Source organism: Coptis chinensis, chromosome 5, assembly GCF_015680905.1.
Source record: "Coptis chinensis isolate HL-2020 chromosome 5, ASM1568090v1, whole genome shotgun sequence".
Classification (NCBI taxonomy): domain Eukaryota; kingdom Viridiplantae; phylum Streptophyta; class Magnoliopsida; order Ranunculales; family Ranunculaceae; genus Coptis; species Coptis chinensis.
This window is the reverse complement of record NC_141460.1, coordinates 92,097,977-92,117,704: the sequence shown is the minus strand read 5'-3', so window position 1 is coordinate 92,117,704 and position 19,728 is coordinate 92,097,977. Positions and strand designations below refer to the sequence as shown.

The 19,728-nt window shown below is 36.8% G+C and overlaps 2 protein-coding genes and 1 long non-coding RNA gene across 3 annotated transcripts; all 3 read right to left on the bottom strand.

Annotated features, from left to right (window-relative positions):
* Positions 1–734: 734 nt before the first annotated feature.
* Positions 735–1,199, bottom strand: LOC147500086 (uncharacterized). Its single transcript, XM_086563599.1, has one exon. It carries the CDS (start codon positions 1,197–1,199, stop codon positions 735–737), a length of 465 nt encoding a protein of 154 aa, XP_086419725.1.
* Positions 1,200–4,060: 2,861 nt separating this feature from the next.
* On the bottom strand, positions 4,061–5,522 carry LOC147500085 (uncharacterized). Its single transcript, XM_086559256.1, has 2 exons — positions 4,363–5,522; positions 4,061–4,179 (listed from the first exon to the last, which is right to left on the bottom strand). The coding sequence occupies exon 1, from the start codon at positions 5,520–5,522 to the stop codon at positions 4,812–4,814; it is 711 nt and encodes a 236-aa protein (XP_086415382.1). The 3' UTR covers positions 4,061–4,179; positions 4,363–4,811.
* Positions 5,523–10,200: 4,678 nt separating this feature from the next.
* On the bottom strand, positions 10,201–12,100 carry LOC147500084 (uncharacterized). The gene is made up of 2 exons (XR_015196191.1): positions 11,398–12,100; positions 10,201–11,307 (listed from the first exon to the last, which is right to left on the bottom strand). It is a non-coding gene; the product is annotated as an uncharacterized LOC147500084 (long non-coding RNA).
* Positions 12,101–19,728: the final 7,628 nt, after the last annotated feature.

The window sequence follows — 19,728 nt, the reverse complement described above, 5'->3', positions numbered from 1 at the left end:
TTTCGGAACCAATGTGATAAAAGTAGAATTGAATCTCCAGTTAATAAATGAGTTTTCCTGCAGTTCACGGATCACCTCCATGACAGAATCTTTCATAAAGTGCCAGCAACTTTTGTACACTATCATTGCAAATCCATTTGGTCCAGGAGATTTTTCACCTGCTAAAGAGTCGAGAGCCCTTTTGACTTCATCTTCCTCAAAGTTCCTCTCCATCCATACAGCTAGTTCCTCCTCTATACACGGTAACTCTAGCCCATCAAGAGTAGGTCTGTCAAAACATTACTCTTTGTATAGACTGGAATAGTAATCAACAATGTGCTTTTTCATTACCACCTGATCTTTAACCCATCGCCATCAATTTTAATTTTTGTAATCGAATTGCTATGAAAACGAAAGCATTAGCAATCCGATGGAAATAGCCTGCACCTCTCCCCTTCCTTGTTCCATTTAGTCTTTGCCCTTGAAAACCAATAAGTTTCTTCCCCTGCTCAAATTGTTGCTCCAATATCTTGTTTGTTTCATCTTTAAGAACAAGTTCCCGGTTAGAGAGATCCATTTGTTCCTCTTTTGTTCCAAACCACCCAATATTTTCTGACATTCCTTAATTTTCAGATCAATTCTACCGAACTTATCCCTATTCCATTCTCGCAATTTGAGTTTCAAATGCTTAAGATTCTTATTAAAGATGAACCCCGGCTTCCCACAACTATCAGTCTCATTCCACCATCCCTCCATTAACCTCGCTTTTCCAGCCACATTAATTCAAATTTAAAGGGACAAGGACCTCCTTCAGCATGGCATTTTTCCAAGAGAATAACACGATGATCGGAAAGATTATACCCCAGTGCTTGCTCCCCATGCTCATCAAAATGCTCAATCCACGACGTACTCACCAAGAACCTATCAATTCTGCTCATCTTGGGACGTTCGTGGTGATTCGAGAATGTGAATTTAGCTCCGGACAGAGTGAAGTCCATCAACCCAAAACTGTCAATGAATTCAATAAACATTCTCATGTCTTTTGAGATTCTGCTGCTGTTTCTCCTTTCTTCTGTGAATCTTATACTATTAAAATCCCCTCCTATACACCATGGCAAATCCCACAAGCCATTTACATCAGCTAGTTCTTTCCAAAATTGCACCTTATCTGCTGCATCAACTGGCCCATACACACTTGTGAACACCCATTTTAACCCCATTACATTAGATAGACAAATGAGTGATAAAGAGAAAGCCCCTTTAAGAGAATCCCGCATACCACTCTATCTCAGATCCCATATCACTAACTGCCCCCCTGATCTTCCAGATATCCCGATAGAAGGGATAAAATCCCATGCATGCGCACTTCTCCCCCAAAGATGCATGATAAATTTCTCATTACATACTTCCTTTTTTGTTTCTTGCAATGCCACAATCATCGGTCTATGCTTACGAATAAGCCTTCTTAATCTACGAGCTTTTTCTTTGTTCGTAGATCCCCTCATGTTCCATGTCATGATGTTAGTCGACATTAGAAACCGATTTTCCCTTTTCCATAACCTCTGTATTTGTTTTCAGAATCTGCAATTCCATCTCAGCCCTCCTATTGATGGCTTTCAACAGATCCCCTGCACCTTTGCTACCCGTAGTGACTCCCAACATTGTACCCAAAGGAATTACAGTGTCAGCAACCCAATTCTCAGATAATTGCGTCTCATTAACTCGAGAGACATTATCCGCACTATTTGTTTTGTTTTGGTTCTGCAAAGAGTCGATAAGCAACTCTTCATCTTCAGACTTCTCTTCCTCCATCTCTCCTGAGGATGAAGAAGAAGCCGATCCCCAATTCCCATCATCGACCTCTACTATTATGTTCCCATCTACACCCCTGCCTTCAACATTCATATTATCCCTGGCCAAGTTATTAGCAGAGCAAACAATGAGACTTCGCACGCGCAACTGAATTGGTGATGGTGAAGTTTGGGCTATATTAAGATTAGGCCCACTACACACCCGACCTGTAACTCCAGAAAATGTATCTGGAACATAGAGTCCATCAGACTTGTATCAAAAGGTCCAATGTAACCTAAATCTCCTTGGGCCTGCTCTTACGACCCTTGCATCTCCTCTTCGAACCATTATGGGCCTGTATATGCGGCCGCTTTCATCCATTCTACTTCCACGTGAATTTGAATTTTGAATTGCTCGGTGTGTGTCAGTTTGAACCCCAAAACCTCATCGATACAATGCTCCCCGTGGGTTTCTATTAATCGACTCTCTCTACCATTTGTGGCCACCTCAAAGATAGGAACGAAGTCTCAGATCTTTTTGAGTCGACCCGGGATGCAACTCGCCTCCTTCCTCAACTAATTTCCCAAAGTGAAGGTCATCAATTTCAGGCAAAGACTCGATCGGATAGGTAATACCTTCATCAATCAACGGTAGAATGTTAGGAATCTTCGCCAGAATCGCAATCATCCACTAAGATCTTAACACGAAACTTCTATAGTCTCCCCATCTCTTCCTTGACCTTATAAAACCTCCCAAAGCCGGAACACGGTTTTACAAGACTTCTACAGACCATAGATGCAATGGGATTCCGAGAAACTCAATCCATCGTTTACGTTTGTGTAGCCACGACGGATCAATCGTTTCCGATGCCGGTCTCCACCTTCGAAAACTGAGTTTAGCCTGTTGATACTCAATCCGTGGGGCTTTGAGCAACCTCTCAACTTCCTCTATGGTGGACAGCTCCATCATAGCTTTGCGACTATTAACGCATGTCAACTAAGGAATTTTATGCAGATTGAAGATGTCTTTCAATAACTCAGGAATTTTCGACCAGTCAACGTCAGTCCTCTTAGACTCCACCATTAATGCAGAATTTCTGAGTCTATTGGCACGATCTGCATACCCATGTTTCACCACCACTCTTGCTGCACCTCCAACATTCTGTAGTAGCACACCAGTTGTTGGTATTTGGTGAGTAACCAGGATTGGAGCGGATATACAAAAAAGGAGTAATGCTTCTTTGAATGTTGACAAGCCAAAATTCCTCTCCCCTACCGGACAGCAGATTGTAATCACCCCTTTTCGAAACCTTTTCGAAATAAAAAGTAAAGATATGAATAAGCCAGATCTGTTGTTCTTGATCTCTAGCAAGATATCAAGATCTTCAAACCTCTTCTTTCCCACAATACCCACTTTAACTTCCTTATTATCAAAAGTGGCAAGCTTGTCGACAATCCACTTACCGTAAACTATTAAAAAATCAACCTTGGTTGAGAAACCCCTAGCCCTCTCGACAATTGTGATCGTCCTTGCATTGTTTTTCATGAACTCAAAGGTCTTCCATTCAATCGAGACTATTTTCTTAAGACGCGCATCCATCTAGGCCAGTTTGAGTTTGTTCTCAATTAATGTCCGTGGTGCGTCTTCAAACCTCGATCCTCCACTCTACAGTTGCCATCTATAAGTATACCATCTCATCAATTATACCACATGCAAAGAATGACCTTGCAGTGGTCATCTTATTCATCACACTCCAATGATTTTTATGAATCTTATTTAAACCATGGTGGCAGATCCGTTCCTTGCATGGCATCAGTGGAATGGTGTGCCAAGCAAATTAGTTAGGTCAAGGGAACTCCTTTCAACACCATCTGTCTCTTGATAGTTGTCTTGTTATTGTTAGTTGTTGATCAAAGAATAAGAGGGAGAGAGAAAAATATTGTGCCTGTTAGAGAAGAAAGGGAGAGTTAATCGATTTTTTTTTGGGAAATTTTGTGGAGGCTGTTCGACAGAGAAGAACAGTTTGATGGTCTATTGAATTGTGAAGAACATATTTCGATGGGAAATATTTGGATTGATTATATTTTTGTTTTTATTTCGAAATTTCATTTGATTTTTTTACTGAAAACAGGCGAGATACAGAAATTAAGGAGTCCACAGAAAATTAAGAATAGATTAGGGAGATCCCAGCCAAAAGGGAATTCCATACGTGTTCTACATTTAGAGATTTAAGCGGTTCGATCAATAGCTCAATATCTACACAAAATGAGTAAAAAAAAAAGGTTTATAAAAACCATACCGTACACTTGAGCACCACAGGCAACACCTGCAACCGATGCTGAAGGAAGTGTGCGGCATGGAAAAATTCAGTAATGCAGGCTTATTGGACCACCTGTAAGGCATCTGAGCCTGCCAAGTCAATTCAACAACAGTGAATAAAGCACAAATATTTTGTCCATGGTATCATCTCAGCAATCGATATCATCATCCAGTTAATAGGTGGAGAGCATTTAAAAGAAAACTAAAAATAAATAAATTACTTTGGAAAGAAGAAGAATTAAACTCAAAACTAAAAATAGAAGAGCTTAGCACCTTATGATGAAGAGCCTTGCGTGCACCACCAGGAAAAAGATGAGTGAATGAGTAGGATAAAGAAGAGTGAATGAGTTAGATGACAATTATCATAACTTTGATCATCATAACTTTCTTCTTTCTCAAGAATTCTTCAAGAAGCGGAATCAGTTCTAGCCCCATTAGCATATGATAGCCAACTAACAGAACATGACCACTTAGAGCCAATTCCATCACACCCTCCGAGTCTGGCATATCTTCCCCACCAAGGAATAATTTGATCCCTTCTGATGACTACTCACCGGCGTGGCCATTGAGTCTCTAAGGTTCCAAAATACCATCTCTGGAACTGTGTATCCCTTCTCCTCAAACTTCTTTTTTATCACATTATAATATGTATCCCAATTGGTTTCTTGCACCACTGTATTGTATCCGTAGCCCGGGGGAAATCCAACATATAGGTACCCAGGTTACCCACCACAACCACCATATGGACGTCTGACATTATCGAACTCCATATCACTGAAAACAAAAACTTTCTCAATCATCTTATCTTTATCCAAGTTTCCAGCAACTTCGACTTGTAAAAGCAGGTCAAAAACTTTCTGAAAATATGTGTTATATCCTGCTTCCATCCTTCGAATAAATTGAGTCTTGGAACGCAGATTCCCTCCTTCAATCTTGTGAAGCTTTAGATTCTCACTAAAAGTTATTACCTGTCCATTCCATGGGTGTTCACTCAGCTCAGAGAGCAAAAGAGCGAGAGCTACACAGACCTCCATTGGCTCACCACTCATGCTTCCAGATATATCACAAACAACAATACAGTTATGCAATTTATCTTTTTCTGAGAGGTCATCTACTATTCTCTTCCACTGCAGCTCTGCAACACGACCACCATCATTATCGAACTCCATATCACTGAAAACAAAAACTTTCTCAATCATTTTATCTTTATCCAAGTTTCCAGCAACTTCAACTTGTAAAAACAGGTCAAAAACTTTCTGAAAATATGTGTTATATCCTGCTTCCATCCTTCGAATAAATTGAGTCTTGGAACGCAGATTCCCTCCTTCAATCTTGTGAAGCTTTGGATTCTCACTAAAGGTTATTACCTGTCCATTCCATGGGTGTTCACTCAGCTCAGAGAGCAAAAGAGCGAGAGCTACACAGACCTCCATTGGCTCACCACTCATATAACACCCGGCTATTTCTATTTATTATTTTTATAATATATGATTAATATTAATAATAAGAATAAATAAAATAAAATAAAAAGGATAATTATTAGAAAGAGATAGGGTAAAGATGATAAACCCAATTTCCTATTTTTGAGGGGTTTTGAAAAAAAAAGGAGAGGAGGAGTTTTACTGAGAGAGAAAAAGGGAGGCTTCTTACTGGAGATACGGAGAGCGTATAATGGTTTTCTATGATTTGTTGGATTAAGGGTGTTTACAAGTAGCTAGGTTGTTGGACTTGGGATCCGCTTCATAAGCGCATCGGGTTCTTCGTGGCATATATTCCACGCATGCTTATATATAGTGATACACCGTCATATAGATGTTACAGATCTTCTATTAATTTTGGCTCTCAAGGTGCAAGGCAAATATCTAGTGAATTGTCACAAAGGAATTTAACGTTGTTTCGATGTTATACCCGTTGGCAAAATATTCACCTGATTCGATTTTCGATTTTAGTGATTGGTTCTAACCCGGCTGATGCATTGACTCATGTTTACTGAGTTACAGTGTTAAAGCTTCCATTTGCAAGTTGTATATAAATCACGAATCACTGTAGAGATTCTTTGGTTTAAACTTTACCTTGTGAGCATTCATCATCTTTGACGGTCCAGATACTTAAATGATTAGCTAATCAAAGTATAGGTGTATGTGTGCCATCCACATCTGATTGGTTGTTTTGAATTTTGCTGAAAAACCAACCTGCTATTGAGGTCAACATCACATGCCTTAGGAAGGTGAACAGATTCGGACCATGATTTTACTTCTAAGTTTCAAGTTAACGAATTGCCACCACTGCTCATGTGTTATACTTTATGTTGATGGTCTCCGAGTTTGCAAGTCATTGTTTCATTGAAACATACATGGAGTTTGGTACTCAATGGATTTTCGTCTCACTTATGGGTTTCCGGTAACCGTGTGATTGGGTCGGGTACAAATTTTGATTCTTCGAGGTTTCGGTTTCTTATTGTTGATCAGCTTGATGTTAATGCCCAAGATGTTCAGGTACGTTTTAAATTTATTATATTTAGTTGATTATTTTTTTCTAAGTTTTGTTAAAAGTATATATTACTGCTGAATGTTGCCTTCGCTTTAGGTTGACTATGTAGTCCGTATATGAATTTGCCATATGCTCAGCACAACGAAACGTATTGGTGACAATTCTATGCGTCAGAAATTCTATTCGTCAGAAAATAGTTTTCTGCATAGGATTTGATCACAAATTGCATAAAGCTAGGGGGAGAGTTAGAGTTTTTGTAAAACATGAAAAAGTAATTTTTATGAGTCTTCTTTCTAACTCAATTGGCCTTGTCCAATTCTGAGTCCTGTGGAGACAGCTATGATGTCTAGAAGTTTGGTTGACAGAAAACAGTGTGGCAGAATTCAGTTTCTGCGCAGTGTGTTCGAGTCCAGTTTTCATATAGTTAGAGTGAGAGTTAGATTTTTTGTAAAACATAAGAAAGTAAGTTCTGTGTGTTATCTTTTCAACGCAAAAAGCCTCGATGCATTTGGACACCTGTGGAAAATGTTGTGTCATTCGGAAGATAGTCCATCAGAAATCTAGTTTGCTAAAAATTAGGATTTTTACCGTTTTCAACTTAAGTTTTCTTCTAGATAGGCTGAGGTTGGGACTTCGAGTTCTATATGAAAAAGTATGTCTACCTACCCTAGTTTCTAGATAATTAAGTTACATGTCATTTGGATGAATGTAGGAAAAACTATAGCATTGACTATATGGCTGGTAAGAACTACGAAGGCTTGATTCCAATCTTGAAAGATTTGGATACGTAGGCAGCTTTGAGCAAAAGTGCAGCCACTACACTACACTATATCTATAATATATATATTAGTTTGTGTGATAACTATGTGATTGTGTTAGAAATTACTGTTGTTTTGAGACTACATAAATATATATGTGTGAGATAGAAGTTATATATGAATATAGACTTTAGTATATGTGGATCTGTTTTGGACATTAGTGTGTGTGGACTTGAATTTGGGCTAATGAACTATTTGTTTACGATATTGTGTATATGAGTGCGGTTATGTAAATTGTAGTTGTTTGATTATAAGTTCGTTTACATTCAATGATATTTAAGTGCTTGATTTGCCTTGACGCGCGAAAATGACTCTCTGCATGTGTGGTCTGTTTTGACATGAGTAATGCTAGTATAATTATAAGTGATAATAATGTTTTAATGTGTCGCCCACATCTTTAGAACTCTCCACACCTCAGGATTTGGTAATGAGATATTATGACTTGTGATGTCATGTGATAGATGGGTATTCATTGAATGTGCCATGAATGACCCGGGTATTCATTGAATGTGCCATGAATGACCCAATAGTTTGGACTGCCCTAGAGAGGAACTAAGGTATTCGCCTTGCGGGTTGGTCATATTCCTTGAATGTACGGGAATGTAGGTTTGGGTATTCCTTGAATGTGGCGGGAATGACTCAGGGCATTTATTGAATGTGCCATGAATGGCCCGTTAGTGTTATGATGGGTATTCCTTGAATGTGGCGGGAATGACCCAAGGTATTCATTGAATGTGCCATGAATGACCTGATATTTTTGTTATGCCCAAAGAGGCTTTGTGATTATGTGTATGGAAAGCCCGTAGATGGTCAGTGACTCACAAGTTACGAAGTTTACAAGATGAAAGTATGTTTCCTAGAAAGCGTATCCCGCTTGGGACATATGTCTTGTAGTGGTACTCGGTGTGAGTGAGGCACACGGATATGTGTGATTTGGCAAATGTGTGTAGTGAAAATCGTGGAATAGGATCTAAAGGTTGGGCTGTGTCTTTGAATAAATGAGTCAACAAGATAATTAATAAGCAAAGTAAAAATATTGATTTTACGTGTGATGGAGTTATTGCATATGATGTATATGATTTCTTATGAGAAATATTTATGTGATTTGAGTGAGTTGATACTCACAAGGGATGAATGTACTCTTTGGTTGTGATATTTTTCCGTTCTCATAAATAGACGAGTGGTTTTTAAGTAAAAGTATATGAATTGTGTGAAGTTATGGATGTGAAATGTGACTGTGAATTGACTATAACTTGATATGTTGTTACGAAACTATTAATGACTTGTGATAGTCTGAGATCTATGATTATGCACGCAGAAATTTTATGACGTAATGATGTCATATGAATGACTACCCTTGATATAGGTATTATGATAAGTGGTATTCTCGAATATGGGGACGAACCAAGTTATATCAATTAGACTTAAATGTCTTGAATGAGGTTTGGTTATGAATGGAAATTTGACTGGCTGAGATAAATCATTTTATTGTGATGTCTAACTCTATTTTGCAGGAGGGTAGGATCTATTAATCTTTTCTGCAGGGACGTAAATACCCTACCCTAAGACGACGTGTTGGCTTAAAGGTAAGGTATACCAAACTCATATCTAATTAGGTTATCATATGTGCATTTAATAAATGGAATATAAGTGGTATTTATGTTGTGAGTTATTTTGGAAAGTGGGAATGACGAAAATTGTTATATGAGATTCATGAAATTTGTATATTGGGGATGAAATCTTACTTGGGAAGAAACTACACCGCTTTGGAAAAAAAACGGAACTATATTGTCTTCCAAGTTGAAATGGTTAGAAATGTTATATTTATTAATTTGAAATATTGTTATATATATTTTGTGGTTAGTCTACTCATACCAGCAAATTCAATTTGCTGACCCATGTTTGCTTTGTTTTGTAACGTGGGTGTGTTCTTGGGAACATAGATGGTGGAGTGCAGTGGATAAAGAGACGTGATTTGGAGTTGCTCTTGGAGTCTTCTGGTTTAAGATTTTCTGAAGAGTTGGTTAGTTTCTTTATAGTTGAATAATGTGATTTAAGGACTTTTCCTTTTCGTTTCTTTTGATTTTAGTTTTTGTATATATCGTGTTTGATAACAAGGTTTTGGGTTTTGTTTCACCCCGGGTTTCCAGATAATTAAATATAATTGTTTTAAATATTGTCTGGAAATTTGGGGTGTGACAACTCATGCTTCCAGATACATCACAAACAGCAATACAGTTTTGCAATTTACCTTTTTCTGAGAGGTCATCTATCATTCTCTTCCACTGCAGCTCTGCAACACGACCACCATCATTCTCCCCCGCCGTTTAAGCTTTATGATGTGATGAGGAAACAGTGCTCCAACCGCAATCTTTGCTTCTCCACGTTCAACCTTGCCTAAGAACTCATTGAAGCGGTTTTCATCGTGTTTCAAAAAGTGCTTCTTGTAATTGGACATTGCGATTGAGGCAACTCGATTATAAGGAAGGGAGTCCCACTTCTTAGAACTCAGGTAAATCTCTGGTAATTCCAGTACTTGACGAAGTGGAGCAAGAATTTCTTTTCTGAGTTTGTCACAAATCCAGAATAGGACTCGCGTGGAAAGACTTTTCTTGCAATACTCTCACAAAGAATAGTGGCCTCATCGAAAGAAGAATCTAAAGAGGGACACCACTTTGAAGGCAAACTAATGCAACTTTTTTTTTTGCCAAGAACCTAGAAATTTAGCCAAATATATGCCAATGCATAGACCTTATCCAAACAAAACACAAAAATGTCAATACATAAATCACAACTAAAGTTATAGGGAAAAGATGCTTTCATGCTGAGAAAAATAGTCTTCATTTCATAATAGGGGAGAACTGTCCCTTAAAACATGCTCACTGTCATCAAACTTTAGAAGCAACATACATCTTCAGCTCATATTTCCATTCAACACTAAACAACTATTAGTGCATCCAGAAAGTACCAAAGGTACCATCTGCATAAATTCTAAACCAAAAACAACAAAATAAAAACTACAAACCTAAACTTAATGCAAGATTTAGTGCTTATATGATAGATTCCCTCTTTCAATGCGCTTATAGTTATTCTAGTTATCTCTAACATGGACTGGATTCCCTCTTTTAGTGTCTCCCTACTTCCCTCTTTGAAGTTCCACAGTTCACTTATTATGTGCCTTCTCCTGAAATATTTCTCGTTCATCTCCAGCAAGGCTGATTTAACCGCATTGTGCACTTCATTGCTTAAGTCAATGAAAAACATGTAAATCCAGTAAAATGAAAAAACACATATAATAAATTAAACGAAAAATATAACAAAAGAACACACAGTTCATTGATGAGAAATTGCTTAATAACTTCCTCTAAATACTCAGTAGCTAATAAGCTACAAACTGGATCATGCCATGCCTAATTGAATCATATCATGAATATAGAAAATTACATAAACATATAAGATACTTCCTCAAGTAAGTAAAACTAAAATTTCAATATAATTTGACCATTTAGATCTCTTCCATGAGCAAATTTTTATGACACTTTTACACTAAGTTCACTATAGATAGTACATTCATTTGATTATTATAAATTATCCCATAAAACCACATCTCAAATACTTAAGACCATCCAGCAGAAAAATGATATATCCATTTGAAATAACATAAGGTTTCTTCGATCAAGACTTAACACCACCCTACGGAAAAATGAAATATCCATTTGAAATCAAAGAAGGTTACTTCAAAAATTATCACCTGTCAGTGATTCTTCTTATAGATCTAGGTTTATGTTTGTTATTACTCTCATGACCACCGAGGAGCTCGTCAGTGTGAATGAAATGAGTAGGAAAAGTTGGAGTCCATCACATCTTTACGCTTTGATGCTTCTTTTGCCTCCATTTTTAAAGTTCGCCTCTCTTCAAATCTTAAAATCAGTATATGCATATGAAAGTAGGTTTTAAATGGCAAAAAGAACCACTTAAAAAATGTAAACACAAAAAGAACCTGTGATTTGTTGTGCCTCTGACAGACCCTATTCTCATTTCTTTCAACATAATTTATTTTCCAACAATTTAATTGGATAAAGAAAATTTACTAATAAAAGGCAAAAAGTCGACTCAATTTACCGTGTATCTTTGCTGGAAAGTAGTTTGTCCCTGATCCTCGATCTCAACTGCCTCGAATGGTATTGAAACTTGGTTTTAGAGACCTATACAGGAGACAAAAGATGTGTAGGTATATTGCGTGCAGAAACTCTTGAGAAATAGGTACCTTGTGCTCATACATAGAATGAGATTGTGAAGCTTAAATGTTGGCTAGTACATTTAACAGACACCTTAAGATCTATTCTACAAACTACCTCCATATATATCGCATGCCAAAATTGACTGACTCTTAGAAATTATGTGTATTGAAAATATTTATAGTTGACCAAGGAAGACCAAATGCAATACTGGTGCAGTTATTCGAAGCTCAAAAGGCTGAATGAAATTCTTATTTACTTAACTTTTCCTATTCAAAATTAGACCGACTTGTAAGGCCTTAAAACTTACATACACAAATCAATAACTCATTCTCTTACTGAATTTTCGAATGCTTTCTTGTCCTTCACATATTGTATCTTTAAAAGATTTAAGTTTGTAACATAAACATCTGAGAGAAAAGTACTACGCCAACATTTTGATACAGATTAATTCTATAATCAAGTGATATCAACATCCCCAAGGTCAGTAACATCTACCTAAGTCTCTATGCCATTGTTTGTACTACATTAGAATTATAAATTGATATGCAACATATGGATAAGACCAAATGGAGCATCAACTAACTTTAGCCCAAGCAAATTGCAAATGTTATTTAAATAAAATTCTTCGTTCAAGATTAAGGGGAATGGAAGTCCTATGCTTCGCCTATATTTATTCCATAGGTACTCACATTTTACCTTTTCTTTAATAGATAACCACTTTCTGCTTGCTTTCCGTAGGAGCATACTTATAACAACCCGTGTTTTATTTCTTTTATTTTCCTAATAATATTAATATTTATAATAATAATAATGTAAATAAATAACAGAGATAAGATATCCAGTAGTTTTTGGATAAAAGCCCGTAAGTAAGTAGATAGGTTTAAAACCCTTGTTTTCGGGGAGGTTTTAAAAACTAGAAATTAGGGGTTTCTCACGTAGAGTTTTTTTGGGAAAAACAAAACGAGAGTTTTAGAAAAAAAGGAGAGTTTTACTGAGAGAAAAAAAAAAGGGGGTTTGAACAAGAAAGATCGTCCAGTTTCGTGCGACAGTCGACTTCGGGGGTTTTCTGCTTAAGGAAAGTTGTTCGGTTTATAACAGTGAGTAGTCTGAAGTTTTTTTTGTTATATGTGTTTATGCTATTCATCCCAGTAATACTGTTTTCCAGAATTGAAATAGTGTAAACCTCTTTAATGGTGTCGACTGAGTTATACGAATGTCACAGTACTGTAAAACTCTGTTAAGGTGCCGACTCTGTTAATGGTGCAGACTATGTTAGATACTTCTTTTTTCAACAATACAGTAAATAAAACTATGATGAGTTTAGCATTGAGATATCGAAGACTCGACACCGGTGGTTAAGGGCGTAAACCTCAGAACCCAAAACGCCCTTTTCTTGTTTTTCATTAGAGTTCGGTCTGTATAGTTTTACTGAACTTTTCTGTTGTTGGGTTGGTATATGTTGTGGAATGGTGAAACTGTGCGTGGTGAAGTATTTAGATTTGTTTGAGAGTGGGAGTGCCGTGAAGCCTTGAAACAGCCATTAATGGCGTTCGACCAAGACCCAAACCATTCCGATTATTTTATGTGTTGTGTGAATGTTTTGTTGTTTGGATTTTGTCGGGTTTGATTGTTTTGTTGTGAGGTTTTGTTAATGGTTGTTTGGGTGCTGGAGAGGGGACGATTGGAGCTCTGTAGAGCATCAATGGTGTCGATTTGGATTTCTGCAGTATGATGAAATTGTGAATTGTTAGGATAGGTGGGTAGGGGTTTTTGCGAGGATGAAAACCGCTGGGTTTTTTTTTTCATGGATGGCCGGTGGTGGCTGTTGTGGTGGTCGGTGGTGGCTGGAAGTTGAATGAGGGAAGAAGATGAACAGTAGCAAAAACGAATTTGGGCTTGGGCCAAAATCGTGTGGGCTAATATCTTTTTACTTTTGAATTTTTACTTTTGGGCCTTAGACTTTGGGCCTTTGGGTTAGAAGAGTTTGTGGACTCTGACTTTGACTGTTGACCAGAGTGGACTTTGACTTTGACCAGGGTTGACTTTGACCAGTTGACCTGAAAATTTGACTTTTTCCTAAAATTATGATTAGGTCTATTAGGATAAGTCTAGGACTACTAGCATGTTTGACTTAGGCTAGGACCGTTATAAATATAATTGTGTACGTGTATTTACTGCTTTGTGATTTTTCAGTCTTTTACGATACACAACGTTATGACACTTATACATTCATGAAATTAATAACGCGTAAACCAAAAATACTTGAATCAAGATATTCCTTCGTTCTCTAAAATAATATATACAATAAATTTCAATAATGCGTAAACAAAACTTACCGCACCCTTTTTAGAACTCTCCACGCCTCAAGTTTTAGAATTGAGTTTATGACTGATGAAGTCATATGTTAGGTGGGCATTTATTGAATGTGTCATAAATGGCCCATTAGCGTTATATAAGGGTATTCATTAAATGTGTCATGAATGACCCGGGTATTCATTGAATGTGCCATGAATGACCAGATGGTTTGGACTGCCCTAAAGAGTAACTAAGGTATTCGCCTTGCGGGTTAGTTGTATTCCTTGAGTGTACGGGAATGTAGGATTGGGTATTCCTTGAATGTGGCAGGAATGACCCAGGGCATTCATTGAATGTGTCATGAATGGCCCGTTAGTGATTTGATAGGTATTCCTTGAATGTGGGCGGAATGACCTAAGGTATTCATTGAATGTGCCATGAATGACCCGAAGTTTTGTTTTAAAGAGGCTGAAAAATATGTATGAAAGCCCGTAGATGGCTATGATATTGTGGTATTCGTGGTGAGAGAGGGCACAGGAATGTGTGATTTGGCAAATGTGTGGAGTGCAAATCGTGGAATATGTACTAAAAGGGTGGGTGTATAAGAAAAGTAATTGATTAATTTATAAAATAAATGGATTTGTTTATCTGAGTGTGCTTGGTTTACCTTTGAATACATATAGAATATCTACATATGTTATATATACAAGTTCTAACTTTCTTTTGCAGGGAGGGTAGGACTTAATAATATTTTGTGTAGGGGCCGGTCCTACCCTTTATACAAATGGCCGGACATCGGTAAGTGTAATTCAATTATTTAGATATTAAAATGAGTTATTAGAATGAGTTAATAAAATGGAAGTTAATAAAATGGAAGTTTTGCTTGGGAAGAAACTATGCCGATTGAGATGACGAACCACCCGCCTTCCAAGCCGAGAATGATTAGGTTATGATAGATTTAAAGTGTTAGTTGGATAAGTAAAGTTTGAAATGTTTATATGTATTTAGTCTACTCATACCAGCAAATTCAATTTGCTGACCCATGTTTGCTTTGTTTTGGCAACGTGGATGTGTTCTTGGGAACATAAGTGGAAGGCAGTGAAATTGCGGCGTGTGATTGGGATTCGTGCCTGGAGCAGCCTGTTAGTTTTCGTTTAGGTCTGATTCTTTATTGGAAGAATGTAAAAACGTAGTTTACCTTTTTCATGGCATGAGAACATGGTAGTGAGGAATTTTATTCTGAGAGTTTGTTTGATATTTTATTTGGAAGGATGTTATCTTAATAAAGAAGTTGTGGATAATTATTGGGATTATTTTAATTTAAGTTGATTCTTTTATGACATGGTTATTAGGGTTTGTATGTGTAGTATCCTCCGTCATAGTCTGGGTTTTTAAACAAGTGAACCTAGTGATGTTTGAGATATTTATATTTTAAATATTCACTTGGTTATTGTTTAGAAATTCGGGCTGTGACATTTTGGTATCGGAGCTTAGGTTAGTCTAGGTGAAGGTCTAGGTGATCCTCGGATTGTGGTGAATGGGTAGTAGGAGTGTTTATTTGTGGTATTTGGTTTGGTTTGTTGTTTTGTGTGTACTTTTATAGTGGAATGTTGGGATATGATTAGGAAAATAAAATGCTTGTTTTAACGGTTAATTTCTTATGAAATTTATAATCGAATTTTTTTTTGCATGTTATAGTGTTGTTTTCCTAACGGAGTTTTCTATTTTTAAGTAAGTATTGACTAAAGAAGAAATAGTTATTTTAAAATTTCATATTTGAGTAAATTGGAATTATCCAAGGAATAAAGAAACCCTTTTGATAAATGTTGGATTTGAAATATTTGATATTGTCCAACTTATGTATATCGTTGGTGTGTGATCCAATATACATAACATCTCTCTGTATGCATCGTTGGAGTGTGATCCAGTGTGTACATGTACATCGTTGGAGTGTGATCCAGTGTGCATACCACACATCGTTGGTGTTTGATCCTATGTGATGGTAGAGAGTTAGTATGCATCGTTGGTGTGTGAACCAGTGTATACTTGCATATCGTTGGTGTGTGAGCCAGTATGCATGCCTCACATTGTAGGTGTTTGATCCTATGTGATGGTGGACATAGTGTAGGCCGTTGATAATATGAATCAGTCTATACGTTTTATATTTTTATTTTCGAACATGTGGTGTTTGTGAGACACTGAGAGAAATGTTGATATATGTGTAAACACTAAGGTGGTGGATAAAACATATGAGTTTTTAAACAAATAGTTTTGACAGGAAAGATCGTTAAAAAGGAAATTATAATATGTATATTTTTACACGCTTTGATTAGTTGGGAAATACTAAGAGTGGAACTAACTGCCCCGGTGTGAGAGGAACTACATTGCCTTCTTAGTATGATTTAACTTGAAGAATATGGGTTTTGCTAAATTGTGAAATAATGGGTTTATAAGTGTTAGCAATTGAAGAAATTAATTATGTTTATTCGTTTGAGTTGTGTATGCTAGCGCATATACGTATTTCTTGGGTTCAATACGTATATAGACACACTTTCAAAGTATGTGTTTTGCATATTAGTATGTCTATCTATATGATATTGTATATGTGTATTCCTTTTAAGGTGTGTACGTATACACGTATGTCTCATTTTTTATTGGTTGACGTACTGTTTGTTTGGTTAATCTACACTCTACCTTGAATCTCGGGACGAGATCCTTTTAAGGTGTGTATATTATAACACCCCGTGTTTTATTTCTTTTATTTTCCTAATAATATTAATATTTATAATAATAATAATGTAAATAAATAACAGAGATAAGATATCCAGTAATTTTTGGATAAAAGCCCGTAAGTAAGTAGATAGGTTTAAAACCCTTGTTTTCGGCATTGTCACCAAATACGGGTTTAAAACGCGTTTAAAACCCGAGATATTGCCGAGGCGTCTGGTTCCAGTTTAAAACCCGGGTTTTTCAACAAAACGCGTTTTAAACGTTTTAAACCCGTTTTAAACTTAAAAAGCGTTTAAAACCCGAGATTTTGAAAGTCTCCCGTTTAAAACTTTTTTTTTTTTTTTTTTTTCTAAAAGAAAACGCTAGAAAAGAAAAGGGTTATGGAGTTTACCTTTTTGAAGAGTGGGCGTTAGATTGACTTATTGAGACCGTTCTATTTTGCTTTGGACTATTAATAATTAATTGAAAATTTTAAAGTTATTAACTTATTTGTAGTACTTAATTATGCCATTATGGTTGGTAATTAGTAGTATCTTATTTTGAATAGTGTTTTGGCACTGAATCTAAAATTTCTAGTATTTGGATGAGTAATGATAATTTGATACTTTCATGTATTTGAATTTTCTTTCATTTGTATTATTATTATTTTTATTTTATGTGTCTATTTTTTTTCCACTTTTATAGAAAATCAAACTCCTTATCTATTATATTATTTATCATCGGTTTTTACCGTTTTTTTTACGTATTATACGTTTTAAACCCGTTTTACCGTTTTAAACCCGTTTTTTATGCCCCACGCTTTTTACGCTTTTTTCCGTTTTTTTCCGAGGCGTTCCGCTTTAAAACCTAACTAAGTTTTTTCAAGTATACCGCTTTAAACCCGCATCGTATTTGGTGACAATGGTTTTCGGGGAGGTTTTAAAACTAGAAAATAGGGGTTTCTCACGTTAGAGTTTTTGGGAAAAACAAAACGCGAGTTTTAGAAAAAAGGAGAGTTTTACCGAGAGAAAAAAAAAGGGGTTGAACAAGAAAGATCGCCCCCGGTTTAGGTCGACGACGACTTTGGGGGGTTTTCGCTTAGGAAAGCCGCTCGGTTTATAACGATGAGTAGTCACGAAGTTTTTTTGTTATATGTGTTTATGCTATTCATCCCAAATCTTGTTTTCCGAATTGAAATAGTGTAAACCTCTTTAATGGTGTCGACCGAGTTATCACGAATGTCACAAGATCAGAAAACTCTGTTAAGGTGCCGACTCGTTAATGGTGCGACTATGTTAGATACTTATTTTTTCAACAATACAAGAAATAAAACCGTGACGAAGTTTAGCATTGAGATATCGAAGACTTCGACACCGTGGTTAAGCATGAAACCTTAGAACCCAAAACGCTTTTCTTTGTTTTTCATTAGAGTTCGGTCCGTATAGTTTTACCGAACTTTTTCTGTTGTTGGGTTGGTATATGTTGTGGAATGGTGAAACCGCATGGTGAAGTATTTAGATTTGTTTGAGAGTGGGAGTGCCGCGAAGCCTTGAAAATGATCATTAATGGCGTTCGACCAAGACCCAAACCATTCCAATTATTTTATGTGTTGTGTGAATGTTTTGTTGTTTGGATTTTGTCGGGTTTGATTGTTTTGTTGTGAGGTTTTGTTAATGGTTGTTTGGGTGCTGGAGAGGGGACGATTGGAGCTCTGTAGAGCATCAATGGTGTCGATTTGGATTTCTGCAGTATGATGAAATTGTGAATTGTTAGGATAGGTGGGTAGGGGTTTTTGCGAGGATGAAAAACGCTGGGTTTTTTTTGTCATGGATGGCCGGTGGTGGCTGTTGTGGTGGTCGGTGGTGGCTGGAAGTTGAATGAGGGAAGAAGATGAACAGTAGCAAAAACGAATTTGGGCTTGGGCCAAAATCGTGTGGGCTAATATCTTTTTACTTTTGGATTTTTACTTTTGGGCCTTAGACTTTGGGCCTTTGGGTTAGAAGAGTTTGTGGACTCTGACTTTGACTGTTGACCAGAGTGGACTCTGACTTTGACTGTTGACCAAAGTGGACTTTGACTTTGACCAGGGTTGACTTTGACCAGTTGACCTGAAAATTTGACTTTTTCCTAAAATTATGATTAGGTCTATTAGGATAAGTCTAGGACTACTAGCATGTTTGACTTAGGCTAGGACCGTTATAAATATAATTGTGTATGTGTATTTACTGCTTTGTGATTTTTCAGTCTTTTACGATACACAACGTTATGACACTTATACATTCATGAAATTAATAACGCGTAAACCAAAAATACTTGAATCAAGATATTCCTTCGTTCTCTAAAATAATATATACAATAAATTTCAATAATACGTAAACAAAACTTACCGCACCCTTTTTAAAACTCTCCACGCCTCAAGTTTTATAATTGAGTTTATGACTGATGAAGTCATATGTTAGGTGGGCATTTATTGAATGTGTCATAAATGGCCCATTAGCGTTATATAAGGGTATTCATTGAATGTGCCATGAATGACCCGGGTATTCATTGAATGTGCCATGAATTACCGGATGGTTTGGACCGCCTAAAGAGGAACTAAGGTATTCGCCTTTATGTTAGTTGTATTCCTTCATTAATTAACGGAAATGTAGGATTGGGTATTCCTTGAATGTGGCGGGAATGACCCGGGCATTCATTGAATGTGCCATGAATGGCCATTAGTGATTTGATAGGTATTCCTTGAATGTGGGGAATGACCTAAGGTATTCATTGAATGTGCCATGAATGACCCGAGTTTTGTGCCCAAAGAGGCTATGAAATATGTGTATGAAAGCCCGGAGATGGCTATGATATTGTGGTATTCGGAGGAGAGAGGCACACAGAATGTGTGATTTGGCAAATGTGTGGAGTGCAAATCGTGGAGTAGGTACTAAAAAGGGGGTGTATAAGAAAAGTAATTGATTAATTGATAAGATAAATGGATTTCTTTATACGAAAGTGCGCTTGGGTTTACCTTTGAATACATATAGAATATCTACATATGTTATATATACAAGTTCTAACTTTCTTTTGCGGGAGGGTAGGAC